A 23,847-nucleotide genomic window follows, 5' to 3' on the forward strand; every position below is an offset into this window, starting at 1 on the left:
AAAGTGTGACAGAACCTCAGGCATAGATATGTATATATTTTGTTTATCGATCTGTCTCTATCTTTCTTCTGCATATATGTATATAATGTGTGTGTGAGAGGGAGGAGTGGGGAGAGGGAGAGAGAGAATCTAATTTATTAACATATTTAGCAACACTAACATCTTGGAAATCTGTCTTTCCCAGGCTTATCAATCCTAGTGCCTTCACCAAACGCAGTGCATGATGGCTACACACAGCCTTGCATTTTTGTGAATTGATGGAAAAAGTGAACAGCTAACCAGTAGATCAGACACTCAGTGTTTGAGCTTGGGGAGAAGAACAGAAAAGGAAGAGTGAAATACTAGTTTAGGTTTGATTCTAACATAACTAAATGAGAGTATGAAAAATGCTATCAAGTCAACTAAAATGAATGTGTAGGACCAGTGAGCAATGAGATATAAACATGAAAAAATGATTAAGATTTGCTGAAAATAAGAAGGTACTACTTGGTTTCATGTTCCGTTTATTGGGCTCCCAGGGAACATACAATTCATGGAAAGGAGATATGACTTACTTTTGTATGATCTAGGTAACGTAAGACACAATCACTTTTCCTTCCTCAATAGCTTCTTTTCAACATGTATAATTTTCTGCATTTGAGGTCTTGTTATTGGTTTATAAAATTGGAATGTAACTATTGATTTTAGTTCGATGTCTCTGTGAGATGCATTCTGCTATCCACACGATATTTCTCATCTCTTGCTCCTTCAACTTTACATATGCATAGAACACACCATAGTGGAATTGCCTGTTGAATGCCAGAACATTCATTTCCACCTAAGGAAAGAAAAGGTGACATGGACTATCAGCGAAAGAACATTTAAAGCCCATGATAACAACATAAGCATATAAACCATAATGTTTCCACTTCTGCCGTACCTCTCGCTCATAGAAAACATCTTCCAATGTCTTTCCCCCAGGACCACCTACAGCCTCAAACAAAGGCTTGTAAACCTTAAAAACAAAGACAAGAATTTAAATGTAAAGGATATTTCATCTCTCATAAATTCATATAAATGCATTTCCTTAGAAATATAGATATTGGTGTGTGTGTGTGTGTGTGTCCTTTAAAGAAAATTTGTACAGAAGGCCTGAATGCCCTTTCACTTCCTGACACCCCCATTCTCCAAACAAATCCAAACAAACAAAGAGGTGAACAAATTTTTTACTTTCTCACTTGAAATCTGAATGGGCTACAAGTACAAGGGAAACGCCATATTTTTACTAGTGTACATTGTCATTTTCATACATAAAAACACTAGGCTTAGTGAACCCTTGCAGTTTGACTAGTATAGGTTTGTGAGTCCTTGAGATGACACCCGATATATCTCATGGAATTTCAAGTGAAGAAAGAGTAAAAACTGGGGAGAAGCTCAAATTTTAACATTATACTAAAGTGTTGCCCACCATCATAGATGAAAGACTAAGAAGGTTTATAGATACTGTTGGCTGACTGTTTTACTAAAAGGACATGGAAATCTACAAGGAAACACCAGGGTCACTCTTAAACTGAGGAAGTCAACTGCGGGATATACATGTGATTACCCACAAAATTGAGGAAGTGAATCTGGGGAAGAAGAATAACCATGTATGAGGAACTCTAGACTGTCTTAGAGTGCTGAGGGCAGAAGGAGGGAAAGCCAGTGAGCAGTTCCCTTCCTCTCCCAGTTTCTGCCTCTCAGCCAAGGGGTTGGGGAAACCCATACATATCCCATGTTCTCCTGTAGTCCCTATAGAAGTTCTGTACTGACTCTGCTTTCTCAGTGAATATATTTTTAAAATTTTTTTTATTGAACTATTTTTCTCCACTCCCCTTCTTTTCTCCCCACTCCCCTTCTACCCTCTTCCATGATCCCCATGCTCCCAGTTGACTCAGGAGATCTTATATTTTTCTTCCAGTGGGTATTTCAAAGAACGATTGAGGTCAGGCTGTTTGATGTAACTTTGACATGAACTCTCACTTCCAGAAACTTGTCCCAGCCTTTTGGGGAAGTTGCTTTATAAGGTATTTCAAGACGTACTCAGTAGATAACCACTCCTGGGAGATTTAAACAAAGGCTTTCTTGGCAGGATCTTAAAAGATGCCAGCCAGCTTGGCCTAGAAACTTGAAGTGTTTCTCTGGGAGGCATAATTACAGAAAGAGGCACTGCTTGCTGCCATCTGGATATCAGTTTGGATGAGGTGTTTAAATGGATATGTGAGCTTCCAAAGGGCCCATGCTGAAGTACTGCAAGGCACTCAGGGTGCTGGGGAAATCACTTACTCCGTAATTATCTGCTACTCTCTTCATCTGCTCAAAGTCTTCAGCTTGAGCTAACAAGTGCAGTCCCTCAGGATAGAGCTTGCCACAGGTGGGGAAGAGGGTCTCCCTGTCTTCTTTGCTCAATTCAGTGCCAAATGAGTTCAGAGTAATGATTAAAGCACGTCTGTCGGCCTCAAACTGAAAGTGAAAGGCATGAAAACAGCAAATCCAATAATCTTTAACACCACATGGCACATACAGAATTGCATCTCTGAAGTGATCTGCTTTCCATGTTTACTTACAATGTAGGCATGTCTTACTTATGTCCCTTTAGCTCCCCTTGAAAAGGTGTAATTTGCTTGGAGAGATTGCCCAGCCCTGTGATGGCCTATGACTCTTGAAACCCCACCAAGCTTAATTTCCCAGGCTCCCTGCAACAAGTTACTTACATGTTATGCTCAACGTAGGTCACAAGAGTAATGAATGTGTTTTCCGTAAAGGTGGTAAGAATACCACTAAAGTGCACACAGGGACAGAATAAGACAATGCAAGTAAACATGTCTGCCAAGGTGTTTGAACAACAAAAATGTGCAACACTACATGTTACTAACCCCCTTTAACTGTTCCTGTCACTATTGTTGGTGTTATTGTTTGTGATGCTGAGGAACCAATGTTAGTTCCTGCCAAGATGGCCAGGTTGCCTTAGTTATGTGACCCATGTACCCCTTAAAAAAGTGTCCCTCTGTCACAGTTCTCTGTTTTTGCTCTCTTGCCTCTCTGTCTGTCTGCTTGCCTTTCTCGTGTCCACACTCCGCTATTCTCATCCCTGTCTCCAAATAAACCTCTTGCGTTAACTCTGCTGTATGTGGTGTGTTTGTTCTCTTAGTGGCTGGCATACCTTGGCAGGGTCCTTTCATCCAATCCAGGGCCTCATGCATGTCACACCAACTCTACCTTTGAGCCACATCCCTAGTCCTATTTATTTTATAGAATTAAATGTCATACTACAGACCATCTTTATTTCATGGTTTGGGTTTTGTGTGTGTGTGTGTGTGTGTGTGTGTGTGTGTGTGTGTGTTTAATGACCTACCATTAAATAACTGACCTCTGATTCTAAGAATCTCTGTAGCTAAGAATCATGTGGCTTGGGGTGATTTATCTTCCTTGTAAGGTCTTATTCTTCATGATCCTTAGGTAGGTCAGTGTGTACTGAGGACCAGTGCTGAACACCATAGTCTGCTGAGCTCCTATTCCATCAATCCTGTTTCCAATAATCCTGCTATCTTTCTTGAGATTTCATTCCTATTACTTTGTTCTCCGTGTTTCTGCTATCTCTCAGTTTCCCTTATATCCACATTAAATATTCCATCATCCTCTATTCTCTTTTATCCTAAAATATATATCTGTATATACTCCTTACATATGCATATAAATATATAAACATATATTTACCTTTAACCCATTGAGTTTGTGCTTCCCATATATGAATGGGTATGAGGTCATTCACCAGATTCACCCATTCCTACCACACCACATCTCTATAGAAAAGTAATTCTCTCTTCCCCAGCAGCCACATCAGCCACCAATAGCTCTTCAGCAGGGGTCGGGCCTCAGGTACTCTTCTCTACTTCCTGGGATTGGAAGCTGAGATGGCCCCATGCAGGTTACACATAGGTCACCACAGCTGCTATGAGTTGTGTATGTACCAGCCATGTCATGTCCAGAGGAAAGCATTTCCCCGCACTCCTCCCCATCTACTAGTTCTTACATCTTTTCTCTTAGGCCCCCTTTCTCTCCCTCAAGGGTCCCTCCTCTTCTTATCTTAAATATTGGTGGGCTCAGAAATTCTTCCCCAGGTTCTTGAAGTACTTTATTCTTACTATGTCATTCTAACATCTATCTCTGTACTTTTCCTTTTCCTGCTCTTAATTCTTGGAAGAGCCCTGTCTTTTTTATTTGCTGTTCATTTTTGGAGTCAATGCTCATCACACAGAGTATTCTAACTCTCTACTGAATCTAACAGAACAGCCTGACTGATTTCATCACTTTTGAGTTCTTTACCATATTTCCTACAGTGGTGCTACTTGAAGTTGTGACTAAGTAGCTTTGACATCAGTGAAAGTTAAAAATGCAGACTCTCAAACCACAGTCTGTAGTTAAACCTACTGAACCACACTCTGCCTTTTAAGAAGACTCCAAGGCTGTTCACCAGCCCAAGAAAGTTGAAAAGAAGGACCTGAGCTGTCGTCCTTCATCACTTTCCACACTTACTAGATAATAACAAAGCCGGGCTTGCAACAGCTCTACTGGAACACTTTTGTTAGAACCGGTGTTTCCTATCAGGAGAGAGTGCATTTCCACTAGTCCTTTTGATTGCTCTCATGGGACTTATGGGTGGGTCAGAAGCAGGGTAGCTTTATTTGGAAGCAAAGGCAATTACATTCTGGCTCCTGCATATAGCCAATCCTGTAAAGCATTTTAGAACTTCCAGCGATAAGAGAAGAACTACAAGTGGATTGTTCATGGCAATAAGAATCCTTGAAATGAAAGATAGGGTAGGATAAGTAACATGTAGATAGTTGTCCCAGATATTCTTTGGTATTTTCTAGTTGCAAGATGTTAGAATTTTAAGAAGGGAAATATGACAGGGTAGGCAGCATTGCAGACATCAAGTCAGCAGAGGCCACGCCAGAGGAGATTGTTGCAGTAGAAAACACATGATGTATTTGGAGGATAGTTACACCTTAAACACCTAAGGAAGCTACTGTAAAATTGGATAGACAGGTAGATGGGGAGACACCAGGAAGCACTTCACATGCCAGGCAGATGACTCTAACTGACTATAATGAATTATCCAAATAATCCATTCATTTCCCATGCCTTGCCTTTGTAATAACAAAGTTTATTCCTTATAGTTTATTCCTTAGCTTGTAAGCACAAGTTCCATTCCATAGGTCTGCATACTGGAACACTCCCTGCAGTGAGGGGGAAGGGGCATTCCCATCAAAAGCTCTCTTTATCATAACAAGTGCTTCTGTATCCATCCTACTTGATATGTCTTCTTATGAATTCATTTTATGCTTTAATGTTCTTTGTTCCTTTTGTCTGAAAGCTCTTGGTATGATGTGTACCCTTGTAGCGAACTCCACTCTAATTAAAAATGTTTAAATATATTGTTTTGATCACTCCTAAGCACAGTTTGACACAGCATTCCTTTTATTTTTCAAGAGTCTTGGAAAGCCACCGAGGGATGCATGTTAAACACTAAGTGAGATCTGTGCCCTGGGGTGAACTCCAGCCTCTCTTGATGTCCACCCTAATCTCCCATGCACCTATGAGTCAAGCTTCTGTCAAGAGGACCTCTGAGCCTGGGTGTGTTCTGTGGTGATAAAGAGAAAATTTAAAAAAGAGTCTTGACATTAGTTCCACAGAAGACAGTGATGTAGCATCCCACACATAATCAAATTCCTGGTTTTGGTGCATTTGAACTATATTCTTTCTGCTCAAAGCTGGAATGGTGGAGAACTGCTTAGGTAGCCTTAGTTTTAGGCTTTTATAAGGATCATGTCATGAATAGAGCTATAATGGACTGTGGGCTCAACCTACAGGATATTCCTGCTGTTCAATGTTCCTTCGTTGGAGAGAGTTTGAGTGGATATTATGAAAATATTCATAACCTACCAGTTGTTAGTAATATAAAATGTTTAATGAATTATAACCTACTTTCTATATATACATCAACTGGAATCATAACCACATATTTAAAGTAATTTTGTCTGATTGAGTTTTGCATTGGCAGAAATGAATCCAAAGTCCTATATATTTTAGGTAAGCTTTCAACCACTGAGCACAATGCTGGCTTTCAAGAAAATACTTCTTAAGACATCAAATGATGTTGCTTATTGAATTTTCAGATAACTTCTGAGATAAGGAAATACAACATGGTTAAAGTAAGGACAAGTATGCAAACTCATTTGACAAAAGCAGAGCCAAAGGGTCCTTCTTACCTCGAGAATGGGGCACATAATTTCTGCTGTGACATCACCGTGATCCTTGCAGAATTTGTAGAATGCCTCAAGGTAAGACTTAGAAAGAAAGAAGATTATAAACCATGAAATGAATAATTTCCTTCTAGAAATGTCTAGGTCATCTTTTCATAGCATATAAAATGCTCTAATGGAAACTGAATTGCTTCTAACATAGGAGATATTCCATAGTAAATTTAATAGAGATTTAGTATACCTGTGACCCAGACTAAAAAGAACTCAATAAAAGAACAAAATTGCACTTATTACAGTGTATAGTTACCTAACAGGCATTTATGTACTTCACTCCAGCTATTCCAACAAGAGTGCCAAGCACTTTGCTGAACTCTGCAAATGATTTAGTAACTCTGATATTAAATTTCATAAGACACATTGGTTTTGACTACATGAATATATTGAAAAGCAGAGCCTAGGTTGTCAGGTTAGACTGCCTGGGCTTGTATTCCAGATCTAATACTTAACTAACTCAATACTAAGTTCATTCTACCAAGGAAGCCTCATGTCTCTTCATCTCTCATGTTTATAAGAGGAAAAGAATTGCACAAATCACAGCTTTACTACTAGGCTGAGCCAGTTAAGGCCCATGAACAGCTTAGAACACAATGTTCTCTTAGTTACATCTCAGGAGTGCCTCCTTCAAGTGTCTCTTTATAAAACAAAAAATGCCTATAATGAAATACCTTTGAAAGGACTATGTATTTTAGCTTAACACACTATTTATATACCACAGTGGTATATATTAATATACTTTATGAGAGTGTCACTGGAAGACTTTTCTTGCCCTATAGTATACAGTCTATGCTAATGGTGGCAACAGAATTCAGACATTCTGGCAATCATGCAGTGGCACATATGACATTGTGTCAACAAGTTGGTAATGCTGGCATAGGTTTAAAATTACATGGACAGATTAATTTTAAGATTCAAAGTTTTATAACAAGATCTACAGCAAAGACGGATACAATAAAAGAGAATGCCTGTTGCCTATGCTGCTTGCCTATGATATGGTTTTCCCACAAATTTATCTGCCTATCCACCATCATCTAACCAACACATTTTGCATTTCAGGCATTGTACATAGAGCAAAGGATAGAATAAACTGACATGCATGCATGAGCCCAAACAATAAAAATTATGTTCTAAATATGCATCACTTCATAATTGCAGAAGCTGGTCAATGGGCAAAGTAACTTTGATAATAAAGAACTCCAATATATTATATTATGTAATCAAGAAAAATACATCTGGAAGAACAATTACCTTGTATAGTTTATTGCGCAGTAATTCAATATTCAGTTCATCGAGAGTATTTTCAGACATACAATCTTGGAAGAATGGAGCTGAAAGCAAAAGAATATGAATCACAAGCCAGACGATAAAGTGTAGGAAATAAGTATAGTGCCACCACGTGTGCTCACAGCTAATGAAAACTCTGTGGAGTAGCAGTCCACACTGGGTAAGGCAAATATTGATAAGGATGATAGAACTTGTTATTCATTAAGTATTTACCATGTGTGAACCTTCGGCACTACATGTTGTACCAAACAATGGATATACATTAGCTTATTTAATTTTCACAACCTTGGAAACAGTCATTTAAGACTTGCTTCCTTTTTGCAATTCCTTCCTTATACCCTAACACAACCTTATAGTAATATTTACCACCTGCAACCAAATTTATACCAGGCACATTGTTTTACTAAAATTATGTTTAAATTCATTTTCAAAACTGTTAGGATTTGAAATGAGGAAAATGGGGATAAATTAAATTGCTCAAGTCACTATACTGAGACCTTGCAAAGTCTGGCTTCAGATTCACAGTTCACTCATCCCAGACTCACCTTGTTTCCACCAGGCTGCACTAGCTAAGCCACAGATAATTAAACGTGACCTAGCACACCCTTGCCTTTTTTTAGAATATCTGTTTGAAGGGTAACTATTTTGGCTCAGAGTGTGGGCTCATGGGTAGAGAATATTCTTAGCATGCAAAATACCCTGTGCTTAACCCTGCTCCCCAAATTACTTTATTTTAATTATTATTTTATATGCATGAGTGTTTTACTTGATGTATGTCTGCACCACAAGTATTCTCAGTACCTGCAGGGACTAGAAGAGGTTGCTGTGTTCTCTGGAACACACCACATGGGTTCTAGGGATTGAACCCAGGTCCTCCAAAGCAGCTGCTAGTGCTCTTAACCACTGAAGCATCTCTCCAGCTCCTGGTCCCCAATTTAAAATGAAAGCTATTTTGCTTATGGTCAATAAGGAATTGCTACCATCTAGAATTCTGACGGTAATAATGCTTGAAATTTTTCCCATTAACATTTTGAACAATGATATTTTTATCGGTGGTAAGTTATACTGAAATTATAATGTCTCTCTGTGTCATTTTATAATTGATCTAGGTAAGTTAATAGAGGTTCTCAACTAGCTCATAGCAAAGACATTTATAAACTTCTTTAAACAAAATAGTCCCTAGATATGACCAGAATTAAATAAGAGTTTAATATGAAAGATAAGGAAAACAGAAAGGGAACACATAGTTTGAGCATGTACAAGTTTATCACATAATTGCTATTTCCTGGTATAAAGCATATGGATTTGGTGGTTGGGATATGAGCTCCAGTCCCTTCCTTAATTTGAATGGCTTATAAATGACTGAGACCAGATTGCTTCAAGTGTCTTCATCTGAGAGACAAGAAAGCAAGGTTAGATGATTTTTCTGTGTATTGTACATTTGTATACATATTCCTATGTACATGGATGCCCACACACATGTGTGAGTGTGTGGGAGTGTGTGTGTGCATACAAATAGAAGACAGAGGACACCTTAGGTATCATTCCTTAAGAGGCACCCACCTCGTGTCTTGAAATAGGATCTCTCTCCCTGGCCTGGAGCTTGCCAAATAGGCTTGGCTAGGGGTCCAGCAAGTCCTATCTAGTGCTGGGATTAGACAAATGTGCGACAATACTTAGTTTTTTTTTCCTTACAAGATTCTGTGGCACAAACTTAAGTCCTTATGCTTGAAAGAAAATTGCTTTACCAACTGAGCCATCTCCCTAGGCCTAGATGATTCTTTTGATATTGTTTGTTTTTATGAAGTAGAGTCTCTCTGTGTAACCAAACTGACCTCAGATTTGCCAACCTCTTTCTTTAGTCACCATGTATATACCACCATGCCCAGCTCAGACGTCCTGTCAGCAACTATGAACCTGTATATTATAAAACTACTTTCATAAAAATGTTTCATATTGAAGGTACATTTTCTAATGACTATGCTAACATGCACAGGCCATTTTACAAATAAGTATCCATACTAGATGTAAAGCAAAGGATAACCAGACTACAACCCACAGTACTAGAGAAACTAGGTAACAAGGAGGCTCCTAAGAGGGATGTATGGATTACCCTGGGAAGGAGAAATAGATGAGATTTCCTGGGTAAACTGGAGGCAAAGGATGGGACAGTAAAGAGGGGGAAACAGGGTATGAGAACATGGGGGAATGGGATAGCAGTGCTGGGGAAGGGACAGAGGGGGAAAACAATGAAAGAGATATCTTGATAGAGAGAGCTATTATGTGGCTAAGGAGAAACCTGGTACAAGGGAAACTCCCAGGAACCCACAAGGATGACCCCAACTAAGATTCCTAGCAATAGTGGAGAGGGTGCCTGAACTGGCCTTCCCCTGTAATCAGAATGGTGACTACCCTAACTGTAATCATAGAACCTTCATCCAGTAACTAATGGAAGCAGATGCAGTGATCCACAGCCAGCACCAGGCCAAGCTCTAGGAGTCCAGTTGAAGAGATGGAGGAGGGACTATATGAGCAAGGGGTGGTGACAAGATCAAGATGAGGAAATCTACAGAGAACTGAATCAGTCTTGAGTGAACTCGCAGACTCTAGATGGACAGCTTTGGAGTCTGCATGGGACCAAACTAGGCTTTCTGCATGAGGAAGACAGTAGTGTAGTTTGGTCCTGACTCAACTGAATGTAACCAGGCTTTGTAGCCTCCTCATGAAAGGCCTTACCTTTTTACAGGAGTCAGTGGGGAAAGGCAGGGTGGGGGAATAAGAGGAGGGATAGGAAGATCAATTGTGACTGGTGTGTAAAATGGATAAGAAAATTAAAATACAAAAGAAAAACAAATAAAAACAAAAAATAAGTTTCCATACCTAATGGTGTTTCAACAAGCACAGCCTTGAAGAGATCTGAGGTGGTCTCTGCAATGTTGACTGCTTCCATCTCCGTGAAACGGCCCAGTGGGTGACACTTGGCTAGAACTTCTTTCACAGACTTCTTTTGTAATGCTCCATTCATGAGCAGAATTACATTGTCTATCATATAGCTGCATCTGGAATAATACCCAAGCATTAGAGAACAATTACCTGGGTAGTGTGGTGATTTTGTAGTTGGGCCCTGAAGAAGTCCACAGATCAGACTCCCTGGGAAATGACATTCAAATTCAAGTTTGAAGAATGGGTGGAGTTTTTGACATATAGCACTGAGTCCTGGAGGACAGAGGTTTTCAAGGTAGAAGGAAGAACATCTGAGATAACACACACACATAAAGTCTAGATCACTGGGGTGGGCCCAAGATTGCTCATGATAGGTCATGATAGATAAAGGGAGGAGCTTGGATATTAAGGATATTGGTGAATGCTGAATTTTTCAACTATAGGTAATGTTATGGTCTATATGTTTAACATTAAAATGGAAGAAAAGGTAAATACATACATATAGAGTATAGTGCTTCATTAAAGTTATTTTATTTACTCTCCATAACATCACTGTAATATTGGTATTATTGGTGTTTCCATTTTCTATTTGAGGAACCTGTGGCCCAGATAGATGCAAATGTAGCCCATGATAGCAACTACATCTAACAAATAGGACAGCTGAGACCCAAACTCTGGCAGTCTGATTCAAGTACAGTACTTTTTAGTCCTTGTATTACTCTGTTTTCAGTGTTTAGGACCATGAGTAGACTGGGAAGTTTTTGGTTGAGGAGAGACAATGTGGGAAGAAGACATTTACAGATCACGTAGATTCTGGACAGAATGAGTTTAACCAAGAGCTAACCAAGAAAGAGCCAGAAACCCTCAGAAGTGTAAACTAAAGATATCTACAGACAGGGGGAGGCAGTTTAAAGCTAGAAGACAAAGCCTGAGAGGGATTAAGATCACTCCCTAAAGAGTATGTGTGGAGGCTAGTTTTATGTTCACTTGACACAAGCTGTAGGCATCTGATCAGAGGGAACCTCAATTGAGAAATGCATCCATAAGATTGGTCTGTAGGCAAGCATATAGGACATTCTGTTGCTTACTGATTGGTGTGGGAGGGCCACAGTTGGGCTGGTGGCCTTGGGTTCCATAAGAAAGCAGGCTGAACAAACCAGTAAACAGCATTCCTCCATGGCTCTGCACCAGCTCCTGCCTCCAGGTTCCTGTTACATTTGAGTTTCTGCCTTAGCTTCCTCCATGAACAGAGATTCAGGATATGAAAGCCAAATAAACATTTTCCTAGCCTCATGGTGTTTCATCACAACAATGGAAACCTTAACTAAGATAACAGCAAAGAGTTCATTCTGTGTGACCACAGGAGGAACCTGTGATAAAGTGTATGAAGAAAAATGGCCAGATGGGGGATAGCCAGGGCAGTAACTCCAAAAAGTTCTAGAAAGTTATAAGAAGATATTAAAAAGTGTCAATGGCCACAGGTTCATTAAGGTAGACACTGACACAGACGTCTATATGCTACAGAAACTAAGAGACCATCTAAGCTAGTAAAAACACTTAGTAGAGTGTGTTTGTGGGAGAGGAAAGGGGGAGAGAAAGGCAAAGATGATCAATGTATGTTTAAATGAGTAGGAAATGAGAAGGACAAAGAGAGAGAGCTCATACTATAAGCTAACCTTTTTTTTTTGTTTTCTTTTGTTTTTGTTTTTCAAGATAGGGTTTCTCTGTAGCTTTGGAGACAAGCTGCCCTTAATGCAAGGAGAAAATAGCCTTGCATGGGCTGGACATCTTCAATTTAGAAGGTCAGTATTTGCTTCATGTGAAAGAGGAGAGAGGGCAATGTGTAATGCCAAGGGGGGAGAAGCGGTGGAGAAAATGAGGTGACAGGTTGGAGGAGGGAAGGGACAGTCAACTGGTAAATGAACAAACAAACCATGTTTGACAATGGTGGGGACTGCACCACAATATAGACTTGAAAAGTGACACCTTGCAGTGGTCAATTTGGATACTGGAAATGCTGTTGCAGGGGCCTGGTGCATAGGTTACATGCTTACTCACCAATTCATTTTATGGTGGAAAAGCAAGTCTGCCTTGCCATGGAAAGTCTACAGTCTACCCCACTGAGAATTCTAACTAGCATTCTTGAAGCAGTTAATCATCCTTCATAAAAAGTTTCTTTGTTTTCCAAACAGCAGCAACAAATTTAGACATTATGAAATTTTAGAATCTTCTTTATCTGTTGAAAATGATACTTGCATGATATTGTTTATCTAACTGTCCCTTTAGGCTCAAAGGCAATTACCTGATAGAGGATTTACTACTATTTAATAGTCTTTGGTGAGCTTCGGGCCCTTGCTATTCCCCACTGCACCTCTATAATATAACGGCATATGTATTCCTGACATTCTGCAACTTAAGTCAGCACTGTGAGGAGGGTTTGCCTACATGTAATCACCTGCACAGCTGTGTGGACTGTTTATTACATGTGCTTATGTTTTTGCTAATACAGAAGTTGGCTTCTTATCACAAAGGACAAGGGTAGTACGGATTGGTTTGAATTTTATTTCAACTCATTCTTCGAGTAGACTTGTTTCTAAAATAGCAATAACACCAGTTCTTATAGCATTGTTTAGGAAAGGAATGATTAGGAGATATCTATTTTCTGTCTTCCTCCTTCCCTCCTTGTCCCCATCACACATCAATACCATCAGCTGTTGGAGGTAGGACGTTGCTCAGAAGATAGATTACTTTCTCTTGCTGTAATATACATAAAGCTCTGTGGCCATGAATATGGTCACTAACTTCAAGTCACCTGGTTATTTACCTAGTTCAAACTCTTGCTTTAGGTAATTTTGTTCACAGATAGATTTACATAAATTTGGTCACAGATCCAAAATCAGTACCTTCTCCGGCAGGGTAATTTTCACCACTATTCATAGTCTACACCAACCTCCCCGTTCTTAGCCCCTTTCTTAATAGTTTATTCTATGCCTATGATATTGGCATCTGAGGAAATCATAGCATAGTCACTCAATTTCAGAACTATTTTAAATTGTAAAAAATACATTTTAGGCTGGGTGTGGTGGAAAACACCTGTAATGCTAACACTTGGGAGACTGAGGTAGAGGACCCGAAGTTTGAGGTCAAATTGAGCCATATAGTGAGATCCTACTTCAAAACTTATAAGTAAATACTAGTCATTCTAGAGTTTGTATTAAGTGGTAAACATTTTGCAAGTTCTCATTCAAGCCTCCTGACAATTCACTGCCAAGACTTTACAGATGAGGGCACCGAGGCTAGGGCTGAGGAGAATGTGCCTGCAGATCAACCCTGTCAAATCCGACAGCAATTTGTTGACAGTCATCAGAGTGAGTGGGGGGAGGTTGGCAATTGCAAACGCCTGGGCTAGGTGAGAGCATGCTTGGCAATCCACGTGCATTTGGTGACACAGAGGAGCAGGGTTCAAGACTGAAGGGGGTGTGTAAACAAGTATCAAAACAGAGGGAAATAGAGTGTTCTTTTAAACAAATTTGGAACCAGAGAACATGAAGGGGCAGACTTGCTAGGGCCATGGGGTAGATTAAAGTAACCCATGCATATCAAAGCGGTTTTTAAATCATACTAAGATCGTCACATTAGAAAGAGCCATGACTTGAGAAGAGATAAACATGATTCTAAGGCCAGTTCTGCCACTTAAAAGCCAGTTCTCCAACACTCCATTTCCTCAGCTTAAGAATGGAAATATTTATTCAGTTTTGAATGGTTGACCTCAGGGTTAGTCATAAGAAAACACAGGAGAGTGCCTCGAATTAAAGAAGGCCATACACTCTGAGAGGAGATTTTCCTACAAATTGGTCTCTGCAGGAGTGGAAATAGAACGTGAAAATCCACATCTTTAATATGAAAAATTTTGCAGTGTTTATATATTTTTATTGAGCTGGAGATTTCTTCATATGTGGTTTTACATTTACTTTTAAATGAAAGAACCCTTTCTTTTTTTCGGGGGTGTATTAGACTTTTAAAAAATACCAATTCTAGTTCCCATTTCCTCCCCACACCCTCCCCCCCACCCCACCCCCATCTAATCCCCAGAGAGGGTAAGGCATATTTATTTGTGGAAGGTACAAGGCCCTCCCTACTATATCTAGGCTGAGCAAGGTACACATCCAAAGAGAATAGGATCCCAAAAAGCCAGTACAGGCAGTAGGGATAAATCTTGGTGCTACTGCTAGTGGCCCCTCAGTCTGCCCCAGCCATGCAACTGTCAACCACATTCAAAGGTACTAGTTCTGTCCTATGCTTGTGCCTTCCCAGTCTGGCTGGAGTTGGTGAGCTCCCTTTAGCTCAGGCAGACTGTTTCAGTGGGTGAACCCATCATGCCCCAAAAGATGCTCAATCATACTACAAAAGCATTTGTTCAACTCTGTTCATAGCAGCATTATTTGTAGTAGCCAGAACCTGGAAACAATCTAGATGCCCTACTGATGTGGGAGTGATTTCTTTCTAATCTGTTGCTTTCATTGGTTAATTAATAAAGAAACTGCCTAGGCCCATTTGATAGGCCAAACCTTAGGTGGGCGGAGTAAACAGAACAGAATGCTGGGAGAAAGAAGCCGAGTCAGTAGTCGCCATGATTCTCCCACCTGACACAGCCGCAGGTTAAGATCTTCCCTGGTAAGCTCTGTAATCGTGGGCTACACAGATTATTAGAAATGGGTTAGATCAATATGTAAGAGCTAGCCAATTAGAGGCTGGAACTAATGGGCCAGGCAGTGTTTAAAAGAATACAGTTTCCGTGTAATTATTTCGGGGCATAAGCTAATCATGTGGGTGACCAGGCGCCAGGAACATAGCCTGCCCGCAGCTCCTTCAGCAGGAATAGATAAAGAAAATGTGGCACATTTACACATTAGAGTACTACTCTGCGGTAAAAAACAATGACGTCTTGAATTTTGCATGCAAATCAATAGAATTAGAAAACACTATTCTGAGTGAGGTAACCCAGACACCAAAAGATGAATATGGCATGTACTCACTCATAAGTGGATGCTAGCTATAAACATAGGATATTGCACTATTGTTTATGATGCTAGAGAAGCTAGGTAATAAGGTGAACCTAAAGGAAAACATATATAGGTTCACCAGGAAATTGGAAACAGACAAGATCGCCTAAAAGAACCCTTTCAATTTTCACCGTATCTCTTGGAGGGCAGGAGGTGGGGATAAGAAGCCTAACAGCTGTGTAGAAGGCTGAGACATCCAAAAGACCATGAGCCATGGTGATGTCGTAGTTCAGGGCCATTTACCTGAGTCTAATCTTTGGAACCAACCTACTGTGGAAGGAGTGAACCAATTCCCCAAAGTTATCCTTTGAAATCTACATGAGTGTGCCTGTATTCACACATGCACACACTAATAATAAAGAAAATTAAAACGGAAAGCTGGTTATGCTTTGGGGGATTAGCTTTAAGTGCTTAATTTATAGGTATTTTGAAAAAAACAGTTGACATTCTTATTCTCTCTCTCTCTCTCTCTCTCTCTCTCTCTCTCTCTCTCTCTTTCTCATCTCTCTGTGGCCAGTTCTGTACTTTTGAACTCTTCATGTCTTTGGATGGTCATTATTCTAAATGTTAATTTTCTCTTTGGTAATGAAATCATTAACTTTAATACAGTGTTATTAAAGTATATCATATGCATAAATAAAGATGTTATAATGATGTCATTATATTTTATAATTAACATATGCTAATATGAAACCCCCCAGACAAAAATGGAAGCAGTGCTTACCAGTGGCTGTCCTAAGTGACAGTCACTTTTGTACATAAAAAGACTTGAAATTGTTTTGGATGGAAGTACTGAAGACTCAGTCTGAACTTCTTTCTTTGGCCTCAAATGAACAGTGTATAATTTGGTGATTATACTAGATATATGGTCTAAAGGTATGTGATTTTGATGTGGCTTGATCCTGGAAGTCATGTCTTTATTACATAGGTTTACTTCATGGGTTGGGGTGTGCATGCTATGGTGTGTGTGGAGGTCAGAGCACACTATGAGGGTGTCAGTTCTCTCTTTCCACTAGGTTCTGGTAGATAAGTATCTTTACTCAATGAGTCATCTTGTGGACTGATTTTTTTACATTTTTACATAAAGTTTGATTGCTCCAGTTCTTTCCTACCTAAGAGACCACACCAGCACCCTTCTATCTGTGCTCTGTGACAACTGTCTTAGGTGCTCAGAGTTCTTAGATATGTTGACTAGGTCATGTTTGCACACATGGGAAACAGAGAAAGGAAGATACCATATAATTTCAGATATAACTGTTCACAAACAGATCTTTGTGTGTGTGTGTGTGTGTGTGTGTGTGTGTATGTTGTGTGTGACATATTTGGTACATTTTAAAACAATTTATTTCAGCCCCCAGTGAAACTCCTCAATGGAAAGTACTGGTTTACTCATACAGGCTGACTTGTCATTCATTATGACTCAATAAGGGCCACACTGTATCTCTCCACTTAATTTTTCAAGTGAAGGTTTGACTTGATAAACATCTAATTAAGTTGTGGAATTGCTCAATTCAGACCCAACCAGATGTACGCCATGGGGAAGTCCTGACATTCTGAATGGTTTGCAAATACACTGCTGAGAATCAGAACACACACAAACATTCTGCTCCCTCTGCATTTTCAGTAACATTTCTATTTCTCTGAAGCTTCTTTTTTTTAAAATAGAGGAAGTGAAAATTAATTTTTCAAAATGATTTAATTTTTGTTTGTCACATTCATTTTCCTTCTAAAAATAACATACTGAAAAATTACTTCTCATTTAGCATTGCCTATAATAGCTAACATCAAAAATGAGGATGTTGCTTACTGTGCATCACACAAACTCTGTAACTGTTCATCTCTTTATTATTTAAGAGAGTGACCAGACTTGCTGAAAATTCCTCAAACTTATTTACATTTTTTCCACACCTGTGTCACGTTCTTTGTCTTTTCCCCATGCATAAAGATGCTGAAAGTTCAAACCCCTCTCACCTTCTCAGGCAATAGTCAGATGCATTTTTATTTTAGCTTTTAAAAATGTTTACAACTCAGGGCTGGTTAAGAGCTCTTGCTGCTCTTGAAAAGGACTGGGATTGAGTTCCCAGTACCAACATCAGGTAGTTCACAGCTGCCTGTAACTCTAGTTCCAGGGGAATCTGACACCCTCTTCTGGCATCCTCTGGAACCAGGCAAGCACTTGGTATACATACATAGGTATTCACACATCCACATAAAATAAAAATAAACCTGAGAGATGCCTTCAGCTGGAAGGGAATCTCTGTCTGTCTGACTGTTTATTCTCTCTGTCCCTGTGTCTTGGTTTCTATGCATGTATACTGGCAGAAGCAATGATGAGTGTAAGAAATACTCAGCACATTCATTCACAAATATTCATTACCTATTTAATGGAATGTATGATCTGGAGTTGTTTATTAATTTTGCCATTTCCAACTGTGTGCTCTTGGGTAAGTTATTTCATGTGTTCATTTGAAATATAGCTATTCATAGTTCCTAACCATCTGCAAAGACAAGGACTTTACTAAGTATGTTTTTGAGTGTTCCAGGTTTAGAGCAGAACAGGGATACAATAAACATTTTCTTTTCTTTATGTTCACACAAGTGTGTGAACTGATCCTTCTCTGGGAGTGGAAATTGCCCATTTCCTGCATTTTCAGTAACTATTCTATCCACAGAATGATCATTATATGAAAAAGATGGTTCCCCCTCTTCAAGCAAACTTGAAGCTTCTCAGGAAGTGAGAAAACTATTAATAGATAAAAGTATGTTTGTGGTCAGTTAGGTCAGTTAAACATGCTGGAACCATCTCTTACAGTCTGCTTCTCACAGTAAAGCAATATAACATTTCATCTTTAGTGTGTTCAATTATCACTCAGAGCAGGTTTTATAGACTGTTATTTTTTTCTTTCTGACACAGAGAAGAAACAAATCCTAGTGAATAGTAGAGGGTCTGAGAGAAGTATAATCTGCTAATATGTAAAATATAAAAATGATTATCTTTTGACAAAGCAATTTCACTTCTAAATATCTATACTAAAGAAATGATGTCACATGAAAGAACAGGTGTAACTGCGGTGAGATTGATTACTGAGCCACTTGAAATACCAAAGAAATTAAACAAGTTAAAGGTGGTGCCTGTAATATCAGTGCTCTGGATCCTAGGCTGGCGGACTGTGAAGTCACAGTCATCTGAGATTTACAGAGAGGCCTTTTAAAACTGATATATCAATCAATCAATCCAGATAAAGAAAAAGGAATGATTAAATAAATCATGGTGTACCCAAAATAATACAATATACTGTGTTCACTGTCTAAAATATTATCTGGAAAATTCATAATAAATATGAAATAGACAACCTATAGACAATGTCTATAATGCAGTGCTATAGTCTACAACAAACAATAAAGCTAATGATATAAATTTGTCCTTCTGGGGCTGGAGAGATGGCTCAGAGGTTAAGAGCACTGACTGCTCTTCCAAAGGTCCTGAGTTCAATTTCCATCAACCACATAGGGACCCCCAACCATTTGTAGTGAGATCTGGGGCCCTCTTCTGGTGCTGCAAGCAGAATACTGTACACATAATAAATAAATAAATATTTTTAAAAAATTGTCCTTCTATGTAAACATGTGTATACCTGAAACTTTTCACATGGAATATGTAGGAAAGATATAATCAAAACATATGTATGGTTACCATGGAACTTTGGGACATCGGTACTTAATGTATTCCTATATTTTAAAAAACCCAATAATGTTAATGCCACTCAGTATGGTTGTTGTGAGAATTAAGTGAGCTCAATACATATAAAGCATTTATAAATGCACTTCCTTGTAGTGAGTATTAAATTCTAATTAAAAACTAATTTTTAAAAACATACTGATTCTTTGCAGTAAAAAAAAAAAAAGGAACATAAACTAAAACTAGGACCACAGATATCTGGATCACTACCAAGGTAGATGTTAATCTGTATCCTAAGAACAAAGGTTATGAAATCACAAGGAAGGAGAAACAGTTTGGAAACCAGGTTACCAGGATCAACCCCGCCCCCTGGTGGACAATTCATGGTTAGGCAGCTCATGGACAAAGCCCAAAGGAAAGAGCTTGCCTTTGACCCAGATTTGTATCCCACTTGAAAATCTGTTGCAAGGGAAGACATCCTAAACTACTCCACACCCAGTCCCTTATTATCCTTAATCCTCGGGGGCGAATTTTGCTAATTTTAGCAGCAGTATTAAACTGGTCTCTTTTTCTTTGTTCGTTTCACAACTTCCACATAGCTATACAACCTCTTCCTACAAGCTTGGCTTGGATGTTTGCCTCTTTGTGCACCGTTTCCTCACTTCCCCAGGTGAACATCGTGATGGCATTCGCAACAAAAATTGCTACTTTTTTTTTTTTTGCATGTTTGAAGATTTTTGAGTGAAGGTAGACTGGATGTGCTTAATTATTGTGTAAGTGAATATGCTTACTGGTGATTTTTCACAAATCTGCGATTTATGTAACATCCGAGGGACCCTCATTTGGTTTAACCATATCCCATTTTCTCTTGAAATTACTAAACATTTTTTTAACCAAAGACTCTGCATTTTATTAGCAGTTGCTATCACAAAATACGAAGCTAATCCCTTTTTTAGAATTAAACTCATAACTCTATATTGTATAAAATGACATTTCTTCCTTAAGTGGAAACCAAGGCTTTGAATGACTAAAGGACTTTTTCTTGGAGGGTCCCAAAGTAGCACAGTGTAGAGTCGTGGTTATGAGAATTTCCCAACCTGCACCAGGGTCACCTGTAAGACTTATTAAAGAAAATGCAGATTCACAGACATGTTCCAAGACCCACTAAGCCATGATTTTTAGAAGCACAATCTTGGAATTTGCACCCTTAATAATTCTTTCACAGTTAGAAAACAAAACTCTTATGAATTTATTTTTAATATTAGACTCTTGCACAAATCCTCACTTGCAGTAGTTCTTAAAACATGTGATGATCCAACAAATATCACCCAGTTTAGACAGACCAGATTTCAATTCTGCAGAATAGCGCTGGTGTTTTCAGCTCTTATAGGGCTGGGGAGGTTAAAATGATGAGGCCATTATCAGTCACTGCAGGTGAGACTGTTTAGCCACGTCCTTGCTTCTGGTGGAATTTCTGGAGACTGTGAAAGCTTTCGGGCAGAGCCTTGTGTAAAATTGGGAGAAAGACTTTTCGGCTGGAAACTCACAACCAGGAATGAAGAGTGATTCTGAGGTAAGTAACTTTGCATCACTGTGACAGAGCCTGATGTAAACAAGTCAAGAGAAAGACTGACTGACTCAGCATTTCGGAAGTTTTCCTTAACCATGGTGGGAAGCAGTGGCAGAGCAGAGCCTTCCACTCACACTGACCTGGTAGCTGGATTCGCTGCAGTTGCTCACACAGGCTGAACATAAACCGCTCATAACTTTTGTGAATTGAGAAAGGCTTGCCAGAAGTAAAGCTTGTGCTACCTGAAGTTTAATAATATTTATCTGATCAGCAGCACAACACATCAGGTGACACCTGTGACATCCTGTGACATCATGAAGACATGAGGGGGGCAGGAAAGGCATGCCCTAGAGACATGCCTTCTACTTCCTTCAACCAGGGCCCAGCTCCATCACCTTCCAATAATTTATTCAAAATATTAGCCTATCCATAGAGTCAACTATTTATTAGATCAGAGAGAGGCCTTAAGTTCTAGCCATTGGTGGAAAAAAAGTCTCTCACAGACACACCTACAGGTGTGCTTTGCTTTTCTCTTGGCATCTTTTAATCCAGTCAAATTAATGGTCAAGATTGATTGCCACTATTGCCAATCACAAAATATTATTGGAAATTTGACTGTGGAAATAAGAACATAGTATATAATAAGCAAAGTTTTGAGAAAAGGAAACACAAAGCTTAACATATCTAAATAATCTGAACCAGAGGGAAGGCTCTACAGTCATTTAAAAACAATGTCAGAATATTATTTATGTTGGAAAAAAGGTGACAATGAATGTAAGGAAGCTAATGTTTCAAATCAACAGTGATTTTAGTCCTTTAAAAATGAATAGAAAGAGACTATACAAAGATGTCAAGCAATGATGACATAAATGGTAATTTATTTACATTATATGCTTTAATTCACATTGGATTTTGAACTTCTTTTGTCTACAGAGAAAAATAAAACCCTTGTAAATTATTTCTTCCTTTTTCCTAGACTGCCTAGTAACTACTGCTGTTTTCCCTCACTCATCACAAATCTAGATACTAAATTCTGAGACCTCTAACTCCTAAAAGTGTCTAACCACAATGTAACCATCCCCTCTTTCCTATCTCCCCTGCCAAGATTTCCAGTGCAAATTTAAGAAATAACTTCCTCTGTATTTTCTATGCTTTGTCTCATCACCTGAACACATCTTTTATAGTAACAACAGAATTATCTCCCTAAATATATCATTCCACTCACTTTATGAAGTAGGAAGAATTAACAAGTAAAAACAAATAAGTAAACAAGAAGGAATGCAGCACATTTAGAACAGGGCTTCTTGGAGTACAATACTGGGTACTTACATAACAGCTCTGCAGACTTAGGAAGATTATTTTTCAATATGTCCCAGTAAATAATTATGATAGCAGCATTGGCAGTTATTGAATGAGCACTGTGTACACAGCAGTCCTAAGAGCTGGTACCCTCTCACTGGTCATATGAGAAAAGAGCATAAAGACATAACATTACACTGCTTAGTTATCTGGCCAGCTGCGGTGGAAGCGTCCAATCATTTCATCTTATGGTCTCACAGCAGGAATGCAGTCCTTGTCATATATGGTAGTGACTATCAAGAGAGGGTCACAGTTTGGCACAGGGAAGGCATGTCAACTTGGGCATCTTTGGGAAAGTCCTCCTTTCTTGACTTTTACTTAGGATAAAAGCCCTGAACCTGGCTAGGCTCTTTTCATGTCCCACTCCTTTCTCTTTAAACATCTAGGTCCATACCCAGATGAAAAGAGTTCCTCTTTCTAAGCACAAATTCTTTTCATGTCTCAGTTATTCCCTCAATATATGCACATTTTAAATATTGCTTGTGTCTGCCTTCTCTGCAGATCCTTTAACGTCATAGCTATTGCTCTAAGTCTGTAGGCGCCCCTGCCTGACTGAATGCCCGAGTTTGTGACAGTTGCTGTCTAATCCTGTCTTGGCTTTTCACCATTCAAGGACACATCTACTTCGTTCAGATAGACATTCTCACTGAACCTGAGTCATGGTGTTCATTTCCTGTCTAGACTGCTAAGGACTTGCCTGGTTTTAGTACTAAAAGGCCCAAGTCTATAGAACCTGAACACACAGCACAGAGCAAAGCCTTCAGATAATCTGTAGGCCATGGATGAGACAGTAAAGAACATTGGTTACCCCTTATAAATGAATCTTTAAGGTTTCTTCAGATTAGCCTGAGATTCTCAGTATCTCTCATCTTTAACCCAAGATTTCTCATTGTATTCATCCCTGTGCCTACTGTTCCAAATCCCTACTCCAAATACCTAATATTCCCAGACATTCAAGTAGATAAAATAGCATAGTATTTGTATGTAATCTGCATGCATCATTCCATATATTTAACTTATATTCTAGATCACTTCTATTAGCTGATATGATATAAATTCTGTATATGTAGTTATATTTTAAAGCAGCATGACAACAAAAATCTGTACATGTTCAGTACAGTAGGTACAATATTTATCAGTATATTTTTGATCTACTCTTGATGGAGGTCAGGACTGCTACATAGGTCTTGAAGGTTGTATTTTTCTGGTCATTGTATTAAAATTTTTATCATCTTGGTAGTAGAATGCTTTGAATGCTTGAAAAATTATTTTTAAAAAGATGCTCATCCAAAAGAGAAGAGCAGCTGAAATGCTTCTGTAAAGTACCGAGTAGGAAGGAAGAAAAACAATTTTAGTCTATACTAAGCAATCTTCACTAACATGCTGCTGGATCTGTTCCTTTGTTTCATAAACTGTGCATAATTATGGTATGCAAAAGCCTTCATATATTCTTGCTATGAAGGATTTAAAAATATCTGCTCCACATTTTTAAAATAAGTTTCTCATGTACAGTAATTATCTCACATAAAATGTGCACAGCTTAAGATAATCAATTTAAATTTAGACTGTCTTTCTTAGGGTTGACTTTAACAGCACTACAGTGTTGCC

General features: G+C 38.9%; 1 protein-coding gene across 1 annotated transcript in view; it reads right to left on the reverse strand.

The window, feature by feature from the left end:
* Nucleotides 1-490: 490 nt before the first annotated feature.
* The window catches only part of Atp6v0d2 (ATPase H+ transporting V0 subunit d2), a 42,470-nt gene continuing 19,113 nt past the window's right edge, over nucleotides 491-23,847 (reverse strand). The window contains exons 3-8 of the mRNA XM_005362348.3: nucleotides 10,506-10,684; nucleotides 7,590-7,669; nucleotides 6,291-6,368; nucleotides 2,305-2,481; nucleotides 920-994; nucleotides 491-817 (exon numbers count right to left, since the gene is read on the reverse strand). Coding sequence (XP_005362405.1) covers nucleotides 656-817; nucleotides 920-994; nucleotides 2,305-2,481; nucleotides 6,291-6,368; nucleotides 7,590-7,669; nucleotides 10,506-10,684 — 751 coding nt within the window. The 3' untranslated portion in view covers nucleotides 491-655. The remainder of the gene's footprint in view (nucleotides 818-919; nucleotides 995-2,304; nucleotides 2,482-6,290; nucleotides 6,369-7,589; nucleotides 7,670-10,505; nucleotides 10,685-23,847) is intronic.

This window comes from Microtus ochrogaster, linkage group LG5, assembly GCF_000317375.1.
Source record: "Microtus ochrogaster isolate Prairie Vole_2 linkage group LG5, MicOch1.0, whole genome shotgun sequence".
NCBI lineage: Eukaryota > Metazoa > Chordata > Mammalia > Rodentia > Cricetidae > Microtus > Microtus ochrogaster.